Here is a 24,443-nt window from a genome sequence, read left to right as displayed (position 1 = left end):
TAATTAAAGAACGATATTGCTTCCAAGTGCATGGTGCCAAACTGTGCGTGGGTACGTGTCTGCGCATGCGCCGATGTAAACACTACAGACCACTTTTTAATTTAATTAATATCTAATGAACAATCAGGTGTAGAAGGATGATACCAATTTATTTATTATCTACCAACGATTTGCTTTCGATTGGTTAATATTATTTCAGGCTACAAATAAAAATTAGTGGGGTGGGGTGCTAACTTCCGATCATTATTTTGTATAATTAATTACAAAATAATGAAGGGTCTACAAAATTTTTTAATGGTATTACAATGATGTACAAAGGTCCTACTATTGATCTAAATAAAAAAACTAATGAATTTTCAATTATGTGGTGCCAACTGCCACTCACCGGACGAAACCGTGGTCAACAAAAAATTCGGATATGGCGCCCCAATTTTCAAGGGAGCCTCACGGAAAAGTAGCGTAAGTTCGTCAAAAACTAGGGTGCCACATCCGAATTTTTCGGGGGGCGTCATTCGAATTTTTTGTTGACCTCGGTTTCGTCCCATGGGTTGGTGAATAGCACACTAATTTGTGGTAGAATTTTTTCTCAGTGCAGGTGCTAAGGATTTGTTTTTGGGATGACTGTAGCCAAGTCGCTGATACTATTATATACAACACAGTCAAACCCCGAGAATTGAGCCTCTACTTACGTCAATCCTCTTTGAGTGAGATATGAGTGTGGCAGATTTAAGGCTTCAATGTTCGAGAGTTCCGATTCGATTCAATATAAATCTTCATCTCCCTTTTAATTAATAGTTATAATTATAAAATAACGGAAAAATTTACTTATTAATTTCTAATTGGTTTTTCGAATACAAACAATGTCAAATATATTGGCAATGTTTATTTTGATCTTCAATTTATAAAATTAGAAATGAGGTGCTAACTTTTTCTTGTATAGGTTTTTAATCGATAAAAAAATAAGTATTCACTATGAATTCGAATTAATCAAGTAACAATGCTGTGTAATGTATTTTCAAGTAACCTGAATTACGGAATTAATTATTTTTTAATAACGTTGTTGTGGTGTAGGGCTGTTTGCAAAACTGATTTTTAACATAAATTGCCCCTTAGCCCATTTGTGGTCTTTATAACAAATTATTATCCAATCCTAACAAAAATGGTAGTACTGGTTTTGAGTATCTGTTGAGAGGCGGTAATTTTTGAAAATACTGTGAAAGGAGGGGGTAGTTTTATGAAGATGAAGAAGGCGCTTGCGTCGTCGACGATCGACGGTCGAGTTAGTCGTGCCATCAGCCAACAGGAGGAGAATTCGAGAATTCGAGAACCCGAAAACCGTCGTGATGGTGGCCGGTCATTCCGTGGTTTTTATCAATTCAATCATTTACAATTGTTTTATTACTACAAAATAAAAGAAACTAAAGAAACTTTTATTAATTCCCATGTTATCAGCATTATTTAAGACGTGATTATTTCTCATTTTGTTGGTTGCATTTGGTTTGTACATGATTGTGCCTCTCTCTGTGTGTTGAAACCTTTGAAACTAATAATGTACATCGTGTTGCTCGGCTGCAGGAGTAGCTAAACGAACTCAATAATATGCTAGAGTTACCTTGACTTCGTGGAAATTCAACAAAAAATCGTCAATAGAAGGAAGAAAGAGAGGGAGATGGCGAATGTCTAAACCAATGATACTTAATGATTTTTGCTTTGCTCTCTCAAGTCATCATCAATACACTGGGGTTGTGGATTCACTCGTTCGTAAGTTGTGTGTGTAGTGCGTGTGGTGATTCACGCTCTTCTGGCGGCGCCCAACTGTTCGGTTTAGACTGTGGTGAGTATCAACAATTTAATTCCTCCTTCATCAATTTTTACAACTTATATCTCCATCAAATATCCTTCAACGTCCTCGAAACAGAGAACATCTGGATTACAACCGGAGCACAGAAAGTTATTTACAAATCTGTAAAGGAATTGCTCACGTTTTTATAGAGACACCTTGAGACGACTTTTCATTATAATTTTTTTATCAAACATGTACATGTCCATGTTGAACTTTTTCACATTGATGATTCGGAAAAACACATTTTTTTAGTAGTAATATTTAAAATTATATTTTAAATTAGCACACGTATGAATTTTTTCTTCGCCCCTGAAAAAAATCTTACCAATTTTGAAATAGTTTTTAGAATACGGGAAAAGGAAGGACGAGATGATGCCGATTTTCTACGGTAACCAAGAGAAAAACGAAGGCAAATCTGTCAACATCAACTGATCGATTGAAAAATCTTTAACAAGTGGAATTCAAAGTATGGTCGGGGACAAGATAATATTGAGATACCAATGCTCTTGAAAAATATACTGATAATTGTCTTTAAAGATTAAGTCCCAGAACGAGGCACTGCTGATGAACTTGTTGGGCCAACACTTATAATTCCGCGTTTAATTATAATAATCATTGATAAGTACTAATGACATTGTGAAAAAGGAAGAAGTTTATATTGCGTGTCTAGAAGTTGAAACAACGCAGTGAAGAGCCTGACTGCAGACTTCACTATAAAGATCATCATGTCAGATGAAGAAGACAAACCACCTGCACCTCCAGTTCGGCTTACTTCCAACAGGTAAATTTACGTCTTTTCAGCCTTTCTTCTCCGTCTTTTATTACTTACAAAAAAAAATTATTCTTAGAATCACAAGTACGGAGACAGTACATGATACAGTGTTAAATGACGATGACGAACATTACACAAAATTTATGGCGTTTGAACCCAGGAAAAAGGGATTAACTATGTTCCACATAATTTCGGTTGGGAAATAACGTATTATTTTTACTGGAAATTCACGTTCTCGTTTTTTTTTGTGGTATATATTATGATACGTAAAATGTACGTCTGTCTACTAAAATAGATCAACAGCCACCGATTCAGTTGGTGCTAAAAATATATTGCACAGTCCAGACACTATGATATTCTGCCGTTGCGGGAGGGGTAACAGATACTTATTTCCAAAATATACTTCATTCCCTTGCAGGAGTCAAATCAACCAAGTACTCAACGTTTATGCAACTGTAATATGTAATTATTTCGTATTGAATGAAAAATTATGTATTCGAACAGAAATATACGATTGTTATAGAAGAAATAATTTAATATTCGAAATCGTCACGAATGACAGAATGAAATTAGTGCATTTTTACAGGGGCGAATCAGCACCAAATTTGCCAGTGGATATGCGTCCACTACCAAAGGAACCAGACTCGGACGAAAGAAAGAAGAAAATTTTAAAAGGAAAAATGAAAGTGAAAGAGAATAAAGATAAGCCTAATATCAGTTATCCAACAAATTTCGAGCACACAGTCCATGTGGGTTTCGATGCTGTCACTGGAGAATTTACGGTATGTTCAACTTATTTATTATTAAATCATTGACAATTTTTTGATTTTGATAATAATGCACTCGCTTACTGCTTTGCTGTTAGTAAAATAAGGTCGGAACGGATTATCCAAATGAAAAAAAGTCATATTTGGGATGATGCAAGATTAGAGATTGTAGCTATTGAGTAGAATTGCAATACTGTATGAGGAATGATGACTTGATGCAGAAGATGTGAAAGATTGTAAGGAATTGGATTTTCCGTGTCCCCTGTATGATATTAAATTTGATTATGGTTTTTATAATGATTATAATCTGACACCATATGTATGAAGATGTATGGAACATTATCATACAATAATTTCAGTAATTTATCCAATGCTTTTTATACATATTTATTTGCTTCAGTTTTTCACGTGTAAAACTAACCCAAACACGTATTTCTTTCAAGCTGCCACTGAAAGTAAGTAAAATTGTATTGATGGGTTAATAACAGATGGGCAATTCTGTATTATTCTCATGAAATTCAATTGTGGAGTTATGTTGCGATTTAGAGTATAGATATTTCATTTTATTTATAATTCTTTAATGAGTTCGAAGGCCTCACATATGCTTTAGTCAACGTTGCTTACAAATGAGTGAATCAATAACATTATAAAATGCCTAGCTGAGTTGACTTGAAAATCTCCTGAGATATATTAATTAATTTATGAATGACAAAAATTTTTACATAAAATACATAAATTACTATCTCATGAATATGCTGTTAGGATTCCGGTAAACAGTCATGATTATGACCAGCTTTGGTAGATAATGTCATAAAATGATGACAATTTTTTAAATGTCAATTATCCAGTTAATTTCCAAAAAACAAGTATGTTTAGGAAGATTTATGAAACTACTTCTTTTGAAAACTACAAATTCATTTCCAAAAAGAGTGTTAAAAAAAGAAGTCTCTTGGATTATTGTTTAATGTTTTTCAGACTGTAATTATCTTTGATAAAATATGTATAGAATTTGATTGGATTGATAGAAACCGGAATTTCAGTAAAATGCATGATTTCTTCTTGGCGCCATTCATCCCTCGTGAATTAGTTTACATATTGTTTTTGTTGCAAGCATGAAATTTGTTAAGGATGCACAGTCTTATTTCTATTACAAACTTTTTTTATATTATGCTCACAGGTATTAATGATTCAATTTTAGATTGAAATCTTTGAATTGAATTATAGGGAATGCCGGAAGCATGGGCAAGACTACTCATGTCGAGCAATATCAGCAAACAGGAGCAGAAAAAAAATCCCCAGGCAGTGCTGGATGTTCTGAACTGGTATGACAGCAGTAGCAAAGAAGCGAAGGGTTCCAAGTACATGACCACAACAAAAATGGTTGGAGTCGGTGGTGCGTATTTCATCTTTAAACATCTTTAGCATCCAAATAGTGTACTTCAACACTAGGCCAAAAGAAAATTTTCTAACATAAAGCAGCTTCTCGGAAAATCCGACGATCAGTATATTCGTATGAACGAAATAATTATATTCGTATGAACGAAAAAAAGATTTTGATTATCCGCAAGATGAACAATGTTTTTTGCCATTGCGGTGACAGACAGAGCAACGTGAACACGCAGCTTGCATGGAAAACTTCCAAATTATAAATTGTAATAAATTATAAATTATAGTGATCGACGGTGGACAAACTCGTACAAAGTGTGTTTCTGATATAAATGCTTATGCTCTGATGCAGCGAGTTATGTTGCATCTTCTTTAAAGGCAACCAAGACCGTTAGCTCTACAGAAGTTATGCCCTTTCATGAAACAATTTCAGACACCATATTTTTTTTTCAATTTATTTTTCGGGGAAATGTTACGTACCGTTTTCATTCAATATTAAAATTCTCAACTCAGATTTTTTTTAATTACTCAGGATTCACGGCATGGAAGTGAGGTCAGCTTCGCATCCCTTATGCGAAATAGAGAAACTGGAAAAATGTCTTTTCCGTACTGTTTCTCACGATTTCTTGTCTGGGAACTGGTACTGCATACTTCCCAAACTCGAGAACTTGAAAATGGCTACGGAAAAATAATATCCAGACTGTTGAGATGGAATTTTTTTACTCGTCTGGCTGACCGTCTCGCCTTCAGCTCGGCTCATTAAACTCCACACGAGTAAAAAACCCCATTCTATCTCAAGACTTCTTGACAATTTCTTTTTGCCGATTTCTCTCGATATTCCTGATGGCCGAAGTCAAGTGATAATTGAACCGGTAGCGATATCGTTCTCTATACAATCGAGAGCCAGGTCGATATTCACTTCGAAGTTTTTCTAAAATCAATGAAATATTCACTACTTCACTACTTGAATAAACCATCATACGCGAAATCATTCGAAAAATTGTCTATGCTCAACTATTCATATCTACCCTCGTGTTTGCTGTTTGTTGCTTGAAAACTAATTTCTGTTCAACAGGTTCCACGTAGTAACCCTGGGGTACGTTAACAAAATCTCAATTGATATTAAATAATTTACGTAACATTACGCCCAAAAAGCATAGATTACTATGAAATACGGTATCAGTGGTTTCATTCATTGCATTAAAGGGAATAACTTTTGTGACTGTGATCTTTTTGCTATCTATAAAAAATGCAGCATCAGAACATCAAGAACATTGATACTCGAAACATATTTCATATCAGTTATCCGCCGTCGAACCTCATAATTTTCATTTAAAAGTTTTTGGGGTTACTGTCCTCTTTCAAGAGTTATTTAATCGTGCTATTCGAAATGGGACCCTCCGCATATGCAGGTTCGTCAATATGTCTGTGATACCGTCATACCGTTCAAATGAATTAGGTGTAATTTACAAGATTTAACACGATTTGGACATGAAAATAAAAGAGAATTCCTCTTTTAATGGAGTATTAATTTTTGAAGAGCAATTCGTTGTATCCTATAATTTTGTTTAGAAAAAGGCTTAAGAAATTTGGGAATTTCATTTATTAGAACTGTGAGGATTACTAATGCAGGTCAAATGGAGGTCGAATATTTTTTGGAAATAACATTTGGTTACTTGTGTGTTATGATATTTTACTGTATGATGCCGAAATGACGAACCTTCGAGACTTTCTGTCCACAGTATAATAGATGGTCTTTTTTAATTTAGCTCTGTCATTATAACTCAGATGAAATTCTTTCGGGTATAACAAAATTTTTTCAAATTTAAATCCGAGTCTGACTTTTCATTCGTAAAATTGTAATGTCAAAAAATGCTGTTTATGACTTGATTAAAACACTTCACGTGCAATCTCACATTACAATTGACACGTTACACAAATGGGACAGTAATAATACATTAGTGTACAAGCGGGTACTTTTTTTTCGCGAAGTATGGTGTTATTCGTTACATATACGTGAAAAGAAGTACTTTTTGTCAAGTTTGGGCGTTACAGATGTGACGCAGATATTCGCACGTGTCAAAAAGTACTTTTTTTGTACACGTCGTGCATAAAATTTCATGATACTGGGCAAGAAGGATAGTTTTGTATGTTCATTTTTTCACTTTACGGTCGGCATTGACTATCTTTCGAACGTGATTTTTAGTTTGAATTTCATGTTGTTAGTTTAAAATATATGAAAAGCTGGAATATAAATTGTACAAATAAAGAAAAAAAGAAAAAAAATTGTAGGTGGTAAAAGCCGACTATTTTGAAAAAACAAAATAAATAAATAAAAAATACGCAGTTTACCATCTGCAACATTGGACAGTCCATTTCGACTATATATTGTTTTTGACTGTCAAATTTATTCTTCACCATTATGGTAGCCGGTATACTGTGTATTTTTTTATTATTATTTCTGTAAACTTGGCAAATTCCTTTATGTCAATATTGTTCTTTACCTCCTTATCACAATTATTCCGGTTTTCTTTCATTATCTTTTTATAATCATTGAAGTGCCTTCCGCAACACAATTTGTATGCCCAATTTTTATATATTTTCGGCTAACCAGATAAAATTCAAATAAAAGATTCCGTTCGACAGATAGTCCATGCAGACTTCAATTGTAAACGTAATTTATAGCCGAGTGCTCTATACTGTTTTATAATATACTTCGCAAAAATCGAGTTGGCTAGAGTTTCGATGAATGAAACTTTTTGGACAGTGAATCATGAAATTGCTTATGTACCTTATGTATCTTACATGTTGCCCACACGCCGGACTGTAAACCTCAGATTTACCTATTTTTCCAACACGTTACCTGTTATACACTTGGCTCCTTTCAGTCTCACCATGAAAAGTACCATTTCGGTTCTGACTACTTGATGAATTAGTATAACTTGATAATTTAATGATTAAAATCATTTAAATTAATTCAGCTCCTTTAGACCGAGCGAGTAGTCCACGCAGTATGGGGATGACCGTAAACATTGGAATGGGAAATATTCGTGGACAGGCGATATCACAGGCCTCTGGTAGTTCGCATTCGCAGCAGTCATTGAGTCGGTAGGTAAACTTTCTTTTCGCCAATCTTTGGCTTAATAGTTTAAGCGTAGACATTTTGCAAGACATTCGATTGTTCGGTAAGGTCCCTCCAGTAATTACAATATTCTGATTTCAATGCGAATGAGGGAGAATTTAGCATGTATCGTCATGATGACCTTCACTATAAAGATTAATTGGAAAGATGAAAAGTTAGTAATGAATGAGCTGGATGATTGATTTTCGGAAATCAATTTTTCTTGCAGAATCTGTTAATTGTGGCACAATGTGCTAATTGTGGCACAATGTGCTAATTGTGGCACAATGTGTTAATTGTGGCACAATGTATTAATTAAATCGTTGGGGGAATTTTTATTTTTTAGCATGAATGCAATGTTTTGGCATAATATTGGGGTGAAATTCCTATCTGCATTTACGAATTTCCCTTTTACATAAGAAAATTACGGAAAAAAGAGCAAAATCTAGATTTCTGTTGTAACACAGGCAATTCACCATTGTAAACCAACGCGTTTCATAAATTCTCGTTATTCTCATCAATAAATAATCCTTTCGTATTACGTCGAAATATTTTCATCCTCATTACAAGCCTTTCCGCAATAATGAATTACAGAGTTAGCAGTAGTAGTCCAAGTAGTACACCAACAGACGCATGTGCAACCAGTTCTGAACAGGAAGATGACCCACCACCCCCGCCGATTTCTGCAAGGCCTGATCGCACGAAATCAATTGTATGTATTTTTATTCCACTTCCAATTCATACATTTTTTAATAAATTATTATCTCATACTCTGTGCATCGAAATTATTCAACGAAATAAATAATTAAATATGTTTATTCCACTAATGTCAAGTACACCAAACCAATTGAAGAAGAAACATTACCACCGCCACACTCCACGTCTCTGGGTTCACCTCAGCGAAATGGGACTCCTCAACCACAACATCAGTCGCTTGACAGAAATAAAAATCAAGCGAGTCCAACACCAACCGCGACTGATCAATCGAGGCCGGCTCAAAGTGATAGGGCTCGCAAGAAAAAAATGTCCGATGATGAGATATTGGAAAAACTCAGGACAATAGTTAGTGTTGGTGATCCAAACAGAAAGTACAATAAGATGGAGAAAATTGGTCAAGGGTAACTATGCTTATACCATTCCTGTAATAACTTGATGGATAGCTATAGAATGTTTTAAAATTCTATAGTCACTATTTCGTATTTAGCTCAGGAAATAATTGAGTTCAGGAAAAATTGATAACTATCAACTGATCTAAGAAATTGTCATGTATCATTTTTTAAACTGATTAGCATAATAGCAAAGCAATAGTATCAATTCTGTATGGCAGATTGAATATGAAATGTGTTATTTATGAGAGTATTCTACGAAGGAGTAATATTATGGAAAGTGCGTTAGAATTGTTTCTAATTAGGACGCGTTGTTGTAACAAGGATGTGTTGTTTTCTCCCCACCACCTCCTCCATTTTCGCAGATTTTGGCAACTTATTATTCAGATTATTTCCACAAAATATACCGTTGTTAGCTTTACCATTATTATTAGTCATTATTCAATGAGTCATCACCGCCTAATTTTTTTCTACGTCTTTTCTAAATTCCCTAAAAAATTCACAAAGCTTTAAACAAAATAAAGAATAGTTGTAGGTGAGCGGAGTTGGTGACTTATAAATTCTAACTGTTTGCCAGAAATCTGCATAAAACATTCAAAGTGGTAAGAAGATAACATACATAATTAAAGTCCTGTTAGATTCATTTTCTTTATCTTTTCATTATCTTCGCGTACCTCTCACATAGGCATAGAAAAAAGGCTGCTTCACAAAATCTTAAAAATTTTTTATAACATTTTTATTGTGTGTTCACCCACGAATAATTATCATTCCTCGGAAAAAAAGACATGAAAATAGAAGTGATGATCAGCTGATACATTTCGTAATCCTTTATATGCGCTATAGGTACACAACTTATTGAAACAAGACACTTGCCCAGATCTTTTATGATCCTCTCACTTCAACATAATCGTCATTGACACCAAATAATTGATATGAAATCTAAGATGACAATCAAGTGGCAGTTTCTGCATTACATTCACGAGGCGGTAGCATGAGAACCGTCTCTATTCTTTCTTACTTTTGTTGGGGTACTTCTGTACAACTCCCACATCAGATTTAAAGCCCAGAAAAATTTATGGCGAGAATTCGTTTCATAATTTTTTCCCTGATGAGTTAGGTAAAGTAGCAATAACTGCGGAAGTTATCGTTTTTTGATAATATCGTGTTTTTTCATGATAAACCTTTTTGAAATTACGAGAATCCGTACCGCGCGCCAGCCCGCGGGTATGAAACGATTTCTATAAGAGAGTTACGACTTTGTAATCTCGTGCCACTTTAGGTGGACCAATGACGAATCGTGGCTTCATGATTTCGAGATTTTCGAGATAATCGATTGTGTCAAGCGTGTCCTTTTTGGAATAGGAAGGATTATCTACATATTGTATTCCCCGGTAGAGCTAGCAAATTCATCTTTAACGCTGTTCAAGGTTGTAAAGAAATCATTAAGAGGAGCCGTCATTGGTTACATTCGCTTTCAATTTCTATGGTTTAGGTAGGGGACGTAGATTTTTTGTCTTAGACATTTTCACTAAAAATTTCCGATAGGATGACAAATATTTTGGTATGAAATAACATCATAGTTTCGCAGTAGATTGGTACATTTTTTTTATAAATAAACAAGCAAATCGAAAAATTATACAAAAATGAATCCAACTATTGTATGAATGAATGCATTTTTTTCCGTGGAAATTCGTAAACACCAAGTTTAGAGGGATTTTAAGATCATTATCATATTTAAGAAGTATAAATAGATCAAAGTAATTTTCTTTTATTAATGAAAATAATAATGTTCAGTTTCTTAAACGAAATTTTTTGTTATTTATAAATTTATACACAGTTAATTCACTAATGTTTGCATCGTTTTTATGGTAATCGATAGAGTTTCCAGAAATTGAATTTGGATATTTTCAATTTTATAATTTATCGACAAATTTCTTTAAATGGTAAAGCCATAAATTTGAAAACTGTGCGGCATATCGATAAAAAATTGAGGGACCGCGAGATTTTAATAGAGACACAATACATTCATTGAAATCACGATCTCTATACAAAGGGAATAGTATGTTGCTCACCTAGGGAGGAAAAGTAGACAAGTCCTTCCCACGTGCAAAATTACCACCCGAGCCGAATGCGAGGGTGGTATGCACGTGGGAAATGCTTGTCTGATTATCCTCCCGAGGGTTGCATACGACTTTTCTGTCGATATGCGGCGAAAGTGACGTTTCTAACCGAACGAAGTGAGGTTAGAATGCTCACTTTCGGCGCATGTAGGCAGAAAATTCACAAACCATTCTTTTTGGTGAATGTCAAAAACCGAGTGGGTTCTTGAGATTACTGCAATTGCAAAAGAACAAAGCATTTGCTCTATAAAATTTGAAAATCCTCAGTGAATGCAACAAAAAATCCTTCTTTTCGAAGATTTTTACATATATTTTCAGGACGTTGAAAAAAAATTGATTATCTCTAATGTGGGCGAAATATTTAACGATTGCTTCAGTAATCGAAATTATCGCCGATGGGAGAACGGTATTCAATGTCAGGAAAATCACGTCGCGTTGCTAAAGCAGAATATACTATTTTCAAATACTTGTTCGGCAACGTGTTTCTTTTTTCTCGCCTTTGGCGCAGGCTGTTAACCTTCAGCCAGCCGATAGTATTTTTGACACCTGGGACGGAACAAGTGAATCTGACGAACGCGACTCAGCGAAGAGCGAAGCGAAGAATGAAGCGAAGAGGTTAGAAATGCGTTTGACCGGCCGCAATAACATAAAAAATATTTTTACTGTATGATAGCGAATAGCCACAAGTATACTAAAGTCAGCATAAGTTTTTACTTCTCTGGGTACCCCCACTCCACGTAGTTACCACTTGTAACCATGTCCCCCACTCCTAAAATCAATGTTAAAACTTATGCTGACTTCAGTATAACAAGTGCATAGCTTAAGTTATTCGAGATTTTTCGAACGTCATGTTATTGGTGAGATTGTATCACATAAAAATGAAATGACGCCTTCCAATGATCCGTCGCTTCCAAAGTGCAGTAGGGATTTTACTCAATCTTCCGGACAAAGAACCCAAAATGTGAAGTATTGCAGCAAAATTCCTTGCGCAAACTGTAATACGTTTCCCGATCTCATCCCGGAGATCAGCGATAGTTATTACCTTCGCCCGTTCCCATACTCGCATTCTTATGATTCAACAGAATTAATGTGGGCGCCATCTAACTTTTTACCGGCCAAAAGTTAACGAAAACCGAAAATACCGAAACGAGGGCAAGGAGGTGGGGTGCCCTGCCTATCAGTCGACCTCATCAAACCGAAAATCCCAGAATATCAGAAAACAAGAACACGAAGGGACAGGACGAGCGGGGTTGAAACTTGTCTTCGCGACAACACAAAATCCATAAATCTGGTAAAAACCGTAAAACCATCAATTACACCGGACGGGGTGTCACCGAAAACTGCCCGCGAGAGGCTAGAAGCGGATGACTATTGGGACGGAAGCGAGAAGGCCTGGGTCGTTCAGGATGCTAGGTCGTGGAGAGAGGGCTGGTGTCCACGAATCCGCGATTCTAATAATCCGTAAGAGAGACCGCGAAGTATTACGACGCGTGGATCGGGACACCGAGAGCGGACTTGCGGGAGTCCGAGACGCGAAATCTAGCCTCGAGAACTATCTCGTCGAGAGCACGACGTAAGATAGCGGAGTGCCGGGAGGCCGAGAGCGTGGGGAGGAACTCGCCCAAATCACACCATTAAGGGTGCGGCGGCTTCACTAGGGTAGCCCCAAACATAGCGTATCCCGGAAGGGTAGGACTCTCACCCAGAAAACGTCGCGCGAGGGCAGTATTGCCCCGGAGATCGTTACCAGGGAGAGCGTAGCCCTCACCTAGAGAACCTGAAGACCAACGCGGGGCATGGGGAGTCTACCAAGGACTCGAAAGAGAGCTGCCAGTGGCCCATACTGCGAGCCAGCCGAAGCGGCTCTGCCGAGTGAGTGGGCAGTATTGCCGATGTCCCTCCCACTCTCGACTACGGCTGGGTGGGCTGCCGTGTACCGGGACGTACTGCCGTCGCCTCAGGGAGGATATCCCTGACACTAGCCTCTCCTGGAGCGCGCCAAATTCGAATGTCGCTACTGATCCCTTCGAACAACACCTTCGAAGGGTCAGCCGTTCGAATGCCTACTCCATCTAACATGGCGCGCTCATACGCCAGATGAGTCCTACGCTATGTGCCAGGAAGTCTGATAGAGGAGCTTGGAATGTTTCCACGTGTCCGCCCTGTGCTGTTGCCTGTCTCCAGGCCTCCTAACACCCTAAGCACTCACACCCTTCGACGATTCGAGAAATTCCCGGGAATGGTCGAGATAGCAGATAAGAGAAGTATCCAAAAATTGGTTCAATGTGCGGGATTTGCAAAAATCTCGTTACAAAACATTCAAGATTTTTAAACCTGAAAAACTCGACACTCTCATGTGTTTGTAACGAAGCTATCAACAAATACTTGGAAAACGGCATTCAATTGATCATTTTCTGACTAAGCATTATTATTCATAATCTGAAGAAAAAATTGCTGAAAAATATCGGCATTTTGTTAAAAACCATATTTCCCCCTAATTAATTATTGGTAAATGTTCAGATGAAGCCTAATTTTATAAACAAACAATCAGCAGAAGAAGTCCGAACAGGAAAATGTCCTCATGTCATATTTTATTTTATTGATTCAACAGCATTTTCAATATATTCATTTTTTGTTGCAAATGATATTTATCACGTAGTAAGAGGTTTATTAAGAAATGCTTAAAAAAAATATTAGACATGCTTCTCAAGGGGCTTTTTTTTTGGATGAGTTGTGGTTGTGAATGGACGATATATGAACGCATTTATATAATTAAGAAGTACAGAATTTTCTCTACAGAATTTCAGAAAAAGAGATATCTAGATAACGTCCGAAGGATAATACCACTGTGTCGAAATTAAACTTGTTTATGCTTAGTCGAATAAAAAATGATTTCAGGGCTTCCGGTACTGTCTACACGGCGATTGAAACTTCAACAGGCATGGAAGTGGCAATAAAACAGATGAATCTTTCGCAACAACCAAAGAAGGAATTGATTATAAATGAAATTCTAGTTATGCGGGAGAATAAACATCCAAATGTGGTTAATTATTTGGACAGTTACCTCGTTGGTGAAGAACTCTGGGTAGTAATGGAGTACCTTCCTGGCGGTAGTTTAACAGATGTTGTGACTGAAACCTGTATGGATGAAGGACAAATAGCAGCGGTATGCCGTGAAGTTTTACAAGCACTTGAGTTTTTACACTGTAATCAAGTTATACATAGGGATATTAAGTCTGATAATATATTACTGGGATTGGATGGTGGTGTTAAGTTAACCGATTTTGGATTTTGCGCACAAATATCGCCAGAACAAAGTAAAAGAACTACGATGGTGGGTACACCGTACTGGATGGCACCGGAAGTTGTTACGAGAAAACAATATGGACCCAAAGTGAGTATTACTCTCAAAAATTTTTTTTTGCTAAAATATATTTTTTGTCTTAGTATTTTTCTATGTAATACTTAATCGAATATAAATCCCATTGTATCATGGGAGAGGCTCTAAACGTTCATCATGTACCATACCTAGGGCCAATAGATTCATTTAAGTTTTTTAATAATGTGTCACAGAATCACTTACTTGGATGATGATTCTGTAATTGTACACTTATTGTGATTCCCACGAACATAACTATCTAGTTATTTTATGTTAGCTAGAAATTTTTCGTTGACAGTACGGCGAAATAATCTGTAAATTATCAACAGTTTGAACAATCACCAAAGTAACACCGTTTTCCATTGACCGGAAGAAAAAGAAACCTCTAAATTTGATTATTTTCTGACCTTCTCCAACATAAATTGCTATGACTAAAATACATTTTCTATGACTAAAATGATCAATTTTATCAGGTGGACATTTGGTCACTGGGTATCATGGCAATAGAAATGATCGAGGGTGAGCCCCCGTATCTCAATGAAAATCCCCTTCGAGCACTGTACCTGATCGCAACGAACGGAAAACCCGAAATCAAAGAGAAAGAAAAGCTTTCTCCAATTTTTCAGGACTTTTTGGATCAGTGCTTGGAGGTCGAAGTTGAGAAGCGCTCAGGAGCTTCTGAATTATTAAAGGTATGTTGAATAGTTTTGGACTTACCTAAAAGTCAGCCTTGGCTGATTTTTTCAACTGTACGACTAAGCATGTCGGACATGGATTAAGTGGCAATGGTCTATCTAAGAAATGATTTCGCCACTTATTGATCTCGTTTTGTATCTTCAAAGTATCCATGTTGTTCAGATATGCTTTGAATTTTCAATTTTCACTTGAAAAAGGTTTCAAATGTTTTTATCTTTCTCTATTGCATGCAAGATATATCCTTAATATTCAAATGTCTACACAACATGGCATTACAAAAGAAGTTGAAATATTTTAGATCAGTAATGTGTAAGAAGAGCTGACTCATTCTCAGCTCCTTTATTTTTCGAAAATTTGTAGCTTTTTATATTAAGATTTCAAGTACATGAACTGGAATTGAGTTCGAATTATACAGTACACCAGCTCATGTTTATTCCTTTTTCCGGTCCGAATTCTTCATAATTCATTAGGGGTATGCAACTAAAATACGTCGGTTATTGTGGCTTGGGTACAGTCAGCCCGAAAGCTTTTCATAAGCGCCGAGGCTAAATGCCTACTTGAGGTCCAGCAAACCATTCTGGATATTTTTTATTTGGTTGAATGGGTTTCCGTCCCCTGAGTAAGGATCTGGTCACCTTGTTATCCGGAAACAATCAGTGTGAGAGATATGAAATTTAATACACCGCTCTCTGCGTTATTCAGGGCCACGGCGAGGACGTGGCGGTGTGTCGACCCCAAAGACGCCACCTATTAGCACATTTAAATACAATGGACACACAGGAAGATGGATTTATCTACTAATCCTGAGCACTTTACTAAAACTCTGAATTGACCTCACCTGACCATCTACCATCGCTGAACGAACACCACGAGTGACTTATCCGACGCTACCCTTCTGTAGCTATTCAAATTATTGAATTTAATAGTTTACCTCAGGACTATTTATCGACGTACTTCCCTCCTTGTTGTTTCTCTCTATTCTTTCGTTTCGTTTTTGACGACTGAGAGGATAAGAATGGTTTTCAATCAAAGAAATTCATATTTCAATGATTTTTGTTTTTTCTTGGATCTAAACCAGGCATGGGCAAAGTCGGATCCTCGGGAGCTGGGGCCATAAAACCCTATTAGACCCATTATTAGAAATATAATACCCCAATTGCGTGGAGCCCAGCGTAGTAAGGGTGGGAGTTGCAGCGTGTACGAAGTGGGGCGCAGTTAGACAGAGAGAGCACCGCGCGCTTTCGTTTCAAATTTAAAAAACCTTACCGCCTAAAAATTGAAACAAATTTTCACCAATTCAACGTGGTAAATCCTCAGTTGTATCGGGGGTAATGGTTCAAACATCATGGTGCCAGAAATTGATTATTTCTTGGTTACCTTAATATTGAATAATTATTTTAGTAAAAATTGGAAAAAAATGAGATGTCAGTTTTTTAAAATTCAATCAAAATCCATTCTATTGGAACTGTATTAGATTTCTATGAAACCTATACAAGTTTGTGATTGTAAAAAACTGTTGAAAAGATTTTTTAATTTTTGTTAATAGAAAATTTTGTTAATACAAGATTTCTTCCAATATGAATATTGAAAGAATAAATAGATTCATACCAAAAATGGAGTTAAAAGTTTTTTTTTATAGAAATGTCCCACAGAAAGCTCTGGGTTTGAAACGAATGGGATTTTTCCTTACATTTTAATCTATTTTTCTTATTTTTTGCCGATATATGAGCCAAAGAAGACAACTCTAAATGATTTTACCATGAAAGTTCTGCAAGGAAATTTCTCTCAAATAATTTGTATGAACAGATTCTGTTAACTCCATTTTTGGTATGAATCGATTTATTCTTTCAATATTCATATTGGAACAAATCTTTTATTAACAAAATTTTGTATTAACAAAAATTAAAAAATCTTTTCAACAGTTTTTTTCAACTAATTTGCTGCTGAAATATTCAATTCAGAGTAATTTATTCAACGGAATTTTATGCGGAAGTTAATAGAGGGAAAATTGATTAATTGATATTTTTTAACAATGCAAAATGCAGTAAGAAAAATATTCACATTTTTCGTTCAAAAATTCAAATTTTTGCGCGTTGACTGACGTAACGATTCCCCCACTCTGACTCAAGCATCGTGGTCTCGCCCTTCCAACTACCTGCACGGTACAATAGGACCCCTTATTTTATAGTCATTGGCCTAATTGAGGTTGGGAGCTAGGTGAGCCGATTGAGCGCACTTTGCCCATGCCTGGATTAGGTACACCAAAATTAGAATCCTTTATGCTTGGTTAATAAAAATTCGGTTTGACTGAAATCCCCAGAAAAAAAAACAAAACTATAGTTTAAGCCAGGCATGGGCAATCTCCAGGTAGCTCGGAGCAGAGCCATAAACTCAAATTAGAAATCCAATAAAGTTTACAACCATTTCAATAATAAGGGTTTACTACTAGCATAGTGGGGGCAGTAGTGGGGGCTTCACAGGTACTAAGGTGGGGAGTGTCCCATGAAGCGTTTGGCAAAGGTGAAATTGGGAAAATGCCGGTCGCAGTTGATAAAAAATAAATGAAAAATCAAAAACTGAACAACAATTTTCTGAATAAGCTGATATGAGAATTCCTTTTAATTCCGAATCATATTGCCTTAAAATCTGAGTTCAATTTGGAGAAATAAAATGAATAAATTTCCAACCGGTACGAATTAATTCGATGTAAAAGAAAATATTTTCTCGCATCTATTCAATAGTCTCGTTTATCGAGAAAATTTCCGCCAAAAAATTTGACATTTTCGCAGAAAGTACTTGAAAGGCTTTTCTATTAAATGGCGCAAGTAAAATTTCAACTAGTTGGCTAAGCTATTTGTTATGAATAAAATTTTAGAAAATAGGGGTCTCCCGGCCGTTGCGATAAATTGCGTTATAATTGCGTCTTCTGCCTCTTTCTTGCACATATTGTATTAGAGAGAGAGGTAGATGGACTAATGACGTTTTACGGGTAGAATTTATCCTCCGGAAGGGTGAAACTTGTCGCGCATCTGATTATTTTTTAATGCACACAATGAAAAAAAATTGAAATTTTCCTCATCGACTTATTTCTCTGCTTTTCCTTTACTTGAGTCTCATTTCTTCTCTTTTCCTTTTCTTAAGCGTCACCCCCACTTCGGTTGATCTCATCGGAGGAGAAGGGCCTTTACGACCTGGGTCATAAAGACCCATCACCCAATACAATGAACTTTCATCTACCCTTTGTTACATACTAATAGAGGTCGGGAGCACGACTTGCTCTCAGAGCAGAGTTTGCCCAGTCCTGGTTTAAGCTATAATTTAATTTGTTTTTTGCCTGGGGATTTCGATTATCTTGAAGTTTCACTTACCAAGTAGAAATCAGTCTAGTACTCGTTTGATTTATTATTTATGATTCTTGATTCATAGATTAGACATTATGTTTCACCCCAATAATTCCCAGAACTAACATACCACTACACAAAATTGATAAGAGCTCCATGACTAAACATGCCTTATTCAATGGTGTTCTGATTATTATGGATCTTGCTGACTTCATTATCTTGAAATGCGCGAAGCAGAAAATAAATAGTAGCATAAAAACAGTATTTTCTAGATATTACGATACTGTCATTTTATTACGATAAAGGACCAACACAACTTCTTAATCAATAATAAAAACTTTTATGAATCTAATATTGGACTCGTGCAAACAGGTAAGGTATTCAAACATCGTTCAACATGTTTGCTACATCAGATTCTTATTGGTTCCTATATTATGAACTTCACTTAATGGAGTAGAAGGTTTTTGAAATATTCATCATTTCCCGCAAATAAATTTTACCACTTGACTGCTAAATTTCTAATTCATTAGCTATGGATTTCATGCTATTCAAATTTTGGATTAGTGTGATGTCTTTCTAAGGGACATGCGCTGATTCTTGCCGTTCTATAACTGTAAATTTCTTCGAGTTACCCCGCACTGGCTAAAAGATTTAGGGCTGACTAACACCTATATCATACATAGTAGGCGGGAAGTTTTTATAGCGTTCCACATTTTTGTGACGTCAAAGGACCCGTTGAATAGGATTTGGATTAGGTAGGAACGGGTACAGGATAATTCTCGATATAATTTTTACAAGAAAAATTACTGAAAAAATGGATAGTCTAAACCGGGATTTCAACCCGAAACCTTCCGATTATGCATCGGGTGCTTTTTTTTTTAAGAGTATGTTTATTTAGGTGCTTTAAGTATACAATAGTGAAAAAGGCATAAACGAACTCCTTGAAAGCCTTATGAGTATTTGACATATTGTTTGCTGAAAAAGGTGGCCTGTGTTGAGACGCTATTCTTTAAGATCTAGTACATTTGTACTTTTAAGAAATATGGTAGCTTTGAGGATAGTATGTGTGATATCGTGACTTTAGCTATTTAGTCAAATCTGGCTTGTATGCGTGGAAAAAGTGTAGACCGTTTGGCAAAAAAAACTACAATTAATCTTTGGTGCTTAGGTACTAGTGCTTAGAGTTACTATTTGCAGGTATGTACATAGGGGTAGTGGAGACGACTGGAAGCAGGCGTCCTCTGACTCTACATGGCCATGTCTAGTGACGTGGCTGCTGGTTAGCGCCGGTGTTTCCTCCGCAGTTTTGGAGTCGCGATCTGAGCTGCTTGATGGATTTGGCATCCGTGTCCAGCCACCAGTAATGGGGCTTCGTGCGGTTGTCATCAAGCCAGTCTCTCTCTGGTATCGCTATGGAGTATTTTATTGCGGTGGCACTGCATCCTTGTAGTGGAATTTTTTTGTTCGAGGGGTGTCTTAGCAGATGGTATAGTCTTGGGATGTTCTGGGCATCCTGGATCAGGCGAAGCCTGTGAAGGCTTGCGGTCGTAAATATCCAGTCTGTGTTGCTAGAAAGGTTTGAATGGGGTCAGCCTGGTTGAGTCTTTTGATTGTGTTGTTTTTGATGTTTCTAATCTGGGCGAAGTAGTCTCTTGTAATTTTGAGGATGTAGTTGTCGATTCTGGGCATGTCGGCTTCGTTGTATAGGGTTTGGTTGCTGATTATATGGTGGTGTTGGGAGTATGGGGATTTGTATAGGCTGAGGGCAGCTTGGATGCATTTACGCTCCTGCAGGCGCATTTTTTCTGCAGTAGAAGCTGACAGGTTCCACTACACGGGGCACGCATAGGTTAGTAGGGGCCTTATCAGCAACAGATAGCAAATAATTCGGGTCCGTGGTGAGATGAGCTGGCTGCAGAAGAGGCGTCAGAGTGACTGGAATCTCAGTGCTGCCTTTTCGATCTGGAGGCCTATGTATTTAGAGCAGAGAGCCAAAGGTGGTCAATATGGACTCCCAGGTATTTGACTACTTCCTTGGTGGGAATTGTGACTTCTTCTCTGAAGTCTGAGTTGAACGTGGTGATTTTTAGGGAGTTGATTCCTGTTTTATTGCATCTGTTTACCTCTTGGACAGAGCACCGTATCAGCATATTCTCAGATTTGAGGGGACTCATTCTCAGGTTCCACATAGCATAGCAATTATTTATTTTATTGACTAGCGTCTGTAATGTGGGCTGGATGTTCTTGACATTTTTTCCAGAAACGTAGACTATTAGGTCATCTGCGTAGGCCATCGAGTGGGTTTTGGGGGTGGAGTTGAGCCCAAAGGAGTTGAGAATATCGCTAGTAAAGATGGTAAAGAGGCAGGGGGGATTAACTGTCCCTTGTTGTAGTCCTTCAAGTATTCTGAATTTTTTGTTGGAGGAGTTGATTCCATCTGTAGTGTAGAATGACCGGCTGGTGATCATGGTCCAATTTAGCTTCACCAGTTTGTTTGGACATTTTTTTTTAGTAGGAGGAAGATTAGTCCGTCGAGCCATACTGAGTCAAAGATTTCTTCTCTAGCTGCTTGATTCGTTTGGTGATATATTTTTGAGTGCTGCTGGCGGTCGTGGCTTTGGGTACCTTATTATCTATTGCTTGTGTGATGCTGGTAGTAATGGCGAGGAGAAAGTTGTCGATTTCATTTTCATCAAGATTTTGGTTGTTGGGTACCTTGGAGTTGTCATTGTGGCCTAAGTAAGAGGTGAACTCGGTCCAATTTGTTGCCTTAAACATGTGTCTGGATTTGGGAGGGGTTTCTGGGTATAGAGAGGATGATTGGTCGAGTTAGATATTCATTAGTAATGCCTTGTGGTCGCTGTCGTAGATGGTGATGGCTAATTTGTTGTTCTGCCAGTTGATGATACTGAGCCGGGAGTCGATGATGCAGTGATCCAGGTAGGTTTGGGCTGGGGGGTATGTGGGTGTGCTAGCGGGAAGGAGTTTGCAGTTGTAAAGGGGTGCATTTATGACGTACCAATCAATTAATGCAGGCCCGTGGACCTCGCTCGAGTAGTCTCCTAGTGAGGTATGCCTCGCATTGAAATCACCTGCTATGATGCAGTAGTTTTTGGAGCGGTCCAGTCTAAGCTCGGAAAATATCTGGTTGAGGTCGTCCATGAAGCTTTGCTTGACACGGCAATGCTGAGAGGCATATAGGCTTATGATGTATAAGTGTTTATCTTCAGCAATCTGGAGTTTAATGATGGTGTACTCGATGATTATGTTGCCGGTTGGGCTAGGGTATGTTACTAGTGTGTGCGAGATGCTGTTTCTGACCAGTATTGCAGTACCTCCTCCTTGCACTGCATTACGCCTATTTGTGCGGTAAAGGGTGTATTCGGTTTATTGTTTCGGGCGGAAGGAGACATGGGATAAAAACGAAAACGCGACAGATTCGGAGTAGAAAAAAAATGAGAGAGGGGTAGCATGCGTGGAGGGGCATTAGCTCTGACGAAATCAGCCGTGAGTGCCATGAGAAGGGCCCGGGGGGTGGGGGGCACGGTAGGTAACTTCACAATGTAGGTACAACCAGATCAGACACGTCAATAGATGCAATTTTCTCAAGATATTTGAATACTTTACAATCATGCATATGAATTTCATATTTTTCATACCACAAACCAATTATATCTTTTCTTGAACATGGAAGTATGGAAGTCAATGAATATTTTTTTTGTAAATGGAGGCGAAAACATCATCAACTATCTTTTTTCATTAACCTAACACACTTAAAAATTCCGGAATAATGAAGTGGCTTCTGTTATCGCAGAAATATTTCTATCGTATAAAACTTGCTGGCTAGGGTGAGTATTTTCATTTCAACTCCCCATCGAGATCCATGCAGTTTTATTTCTATCGCCTTGCTTTCTAGGCTGACAATATTTTTTTTCGAAACTCACGTGGATTCTATCAACTTATTTCTAGCATATGGGGTAAATGAATCAAGTTGAATATATCCCTACTTGGCTCAACTAGAGCAGATATAACTGAGCATCTGCCCAATTCGATGGAGTATGTGTGATTCTCCAGCGGTAAAAAGGATATTTCATAAACTTGCACCTGTTCAAAGGAGCAAAAATCCGTTCGCAAAATTCTCCAATTTCATGAGAACTAAAGGAAAGCCAATAAAAAAAAGATCAAAAGTTTAAATTAATCCTAAAACCGTTCTTTGAGTGAAAATGAGTTAATTGGTATTCCTTAATCACCATTAAGGAGGTTCCGAATTCCTAAGAATTATTGAATTACAATTATGGCACATTTGCTCAAGCACTAGAGGAAGAATAAGTTAGGTACGCGAGGGAAGTCATCTTCACACGTGTGATAATTCTGATTCCGGTAGAATATATGGGCTCTATCCTATCAACCAATGGAGTTACCAGTCACTTTTGAGGAAGTGTATCACGAGTGACACAGAGTCATAACTTAATCGTATAATATCATATTCCCCGGATCCCCGGATCTCCGGTCGATTTATTGTTTTATGCCTGGCGTTCAGCTTGGTCTCGGAGATGAGGACTGCATCAAGGTAGTGTTTCTTTGAGAAGTTGAAGAGGTGGTTTCTCCTCTGGTGGGATACTAGGGAGTTGACGTTTATTGCGGCTATTTTTAGGCGTGACTGCTGCTGTGGTTCCATAGATATGGGGGGTAAGGGATGGACTGTGGAGTTGAGGTTATTATCCATTACTGCATCTTGGTTTCGAAGCCTCCGAGTTCGGCGATGGCTTGTATTTTTGAGGAGTTTATGACGACCAGAGTGGCAAGTTCCGCGATTTTGTTGAATATTAGGTTTATGTCTGTTTTCAGGCTCTCTAACGGTTAGAGAGAGTCTAACCAACTGGGGATCATGGTAGGCTGACTCTCAAGTTGATGGGGGGTTATGGCCTTGTGGTTACCTTTCTAGACGCTGCAGCAGGGTTCTTGGGTTATCAGGGGGGCAGCGGGCGTAGGACAGCTGTGGGGGGACGGCCTTGCTGGCTCGAGCGATTTTGCCTTGGGTTTTGTCTGTGTTTGAAGGTTCTGCTTCAGCAGGGACAGAGCGCTCTTGTAGTGGAGACATCCTCTGTATGATGCCGGGTGTCCGTTCTGGCCGGAGTTGGCGCACTTTAGCTCCTGCCTATTGGAGTGTTGGCAATGGGGCATTTTCTTGGCTCATGCGACTCACTACATTTTACGCACCTGAATGTAAGGTTGCAATTTGAGCTGGCGTGTGCGAAGCGCTGACACCTTTTGCACTAGAAAATGTTTTTTTTTGCGAAGGTGCTCCCATCGTACACGTTGGTATGACAGAGTTTTGATTTTGGTTAGTTCGGAGAGATAGCTATCGTGCGTGATGTGAACAAGGTGGTGGTGGTAGGGTTTGGGTGTGTTGAATGAGATTTTTGTGACCTTGATGATATAGACGTTTTTTAAGTTGAGTTCATTAATCTCTTTGAAAATCACGTGGAAGGAGTGGTTGGGCAGCATCAGGACTTTGAGAACAGTGATTGTGTCGTTGATCGAAGTGTCTTTAAGATGGATAGGGGGGCCTGATTTTCCTCGCTGATGTGTTGCGGGAGTCTTGTTGGCCGTGCTGTGGTTGTCCAGAGCTTGTGACGTCTGCATGTTCCATTTCCTGAGTGTCACTACGGGCGCTGAAACAGTTTTCGCTTTCCATAGTGTCGTTCCCATTCGGGTCGGAAATCTGGGTTCTGGCTGGCTTCCTGGGGAAGGTCCAGTCGTTCTCATTGGCCTGGTTGTCATAGGCAACTGGGTAGTTGGCTTGGTTTGGGGGGGGGGGGGATCATTGTGTGTGTCTGTTGTAGATGAGCTCTGGAATTTTTGAGGTTAGGGGCGACGTTGCTTTGGTTGGGCTTGCCGTATTCCTTTTT

The 24,443-nt window shown here is 37.9% G+C and overlaps 1 protein-coding gene across 5 annotated transcripts in view; it reads left to right on the top strand.

Moving 5' to 3' along the window:
* Positions 1–1,145: 1,145 nt before the first annotated feature.
* Positions 1,146–24,443, top strand: part of Pak (serine/threonine-protein kinase PAK 3-like protein) — a 69,136-nt gene continuing 45,838 nt past the window's right edge. For 3 of the 5 annotated variants that reach the window (XR_892791.1, XR_892792.1, XM_011314789.1), the window contains exons 1-9: positions 1,148–1,834; positions 2,183–2,624; positions 3,202–3,397; positions 4,607–4,775; positions 7,750–7,876; positions 8,484–8,601; positions 8,724–9,007; positions 14,014–14,509; positions 14,968–15,186. Coding sequence is in view for 3 of the 5 variants with exons in the window: in XM_011314789.1 (XP_011313091.1) it covers positions 2,569–2,624; positions 3,202–3,397; positions 4,607–4,775; positions 7,750–7,876; positions 8,484–8,601; positions 8,724–9,007; positions 14,014–14,509; positions 14,968–15,186 (1,665 nt within the window). In the remaining 2 variants the exon portion in view is untranslated. Of the gene's footprint in view, positions 1,835–2,182; positions 2,625–3,201; positions 3,398–4,606; positions 4,776–7,749; positions 7,877–8,483; positions 8,602–8,723; positions 9,008–14,013; positions 14,510–14,967; positions 15,187–24,443 lie in introns of all 5 variants that reach the window. The other 2 variants (XM_011314788.1, XM_011314787.1) reach the window with 2 other exon arrangements.

Source organism: Fopius arisanus, unplaced genomic scaffold, assembly GCF_000806365.1.
Source record: "Fopius arisanus strain USDA-PBARC FA_bdor unplaced genomic scaffold, ASM80636v1 scaffold00213, whole genome shotgun sequence".
Taxonomy (NCBI): Eukaryota; Metazoa; Arthropoda; class Insecta; order Hymenoptera; family Braconidae; genus Fopius; species Fopius arisanus.
The sequence above is the reverse complement of the archived record's forward strand: the minus strand, read 5'-3'. Positions and strand labels throughout refer to the sequence as shown.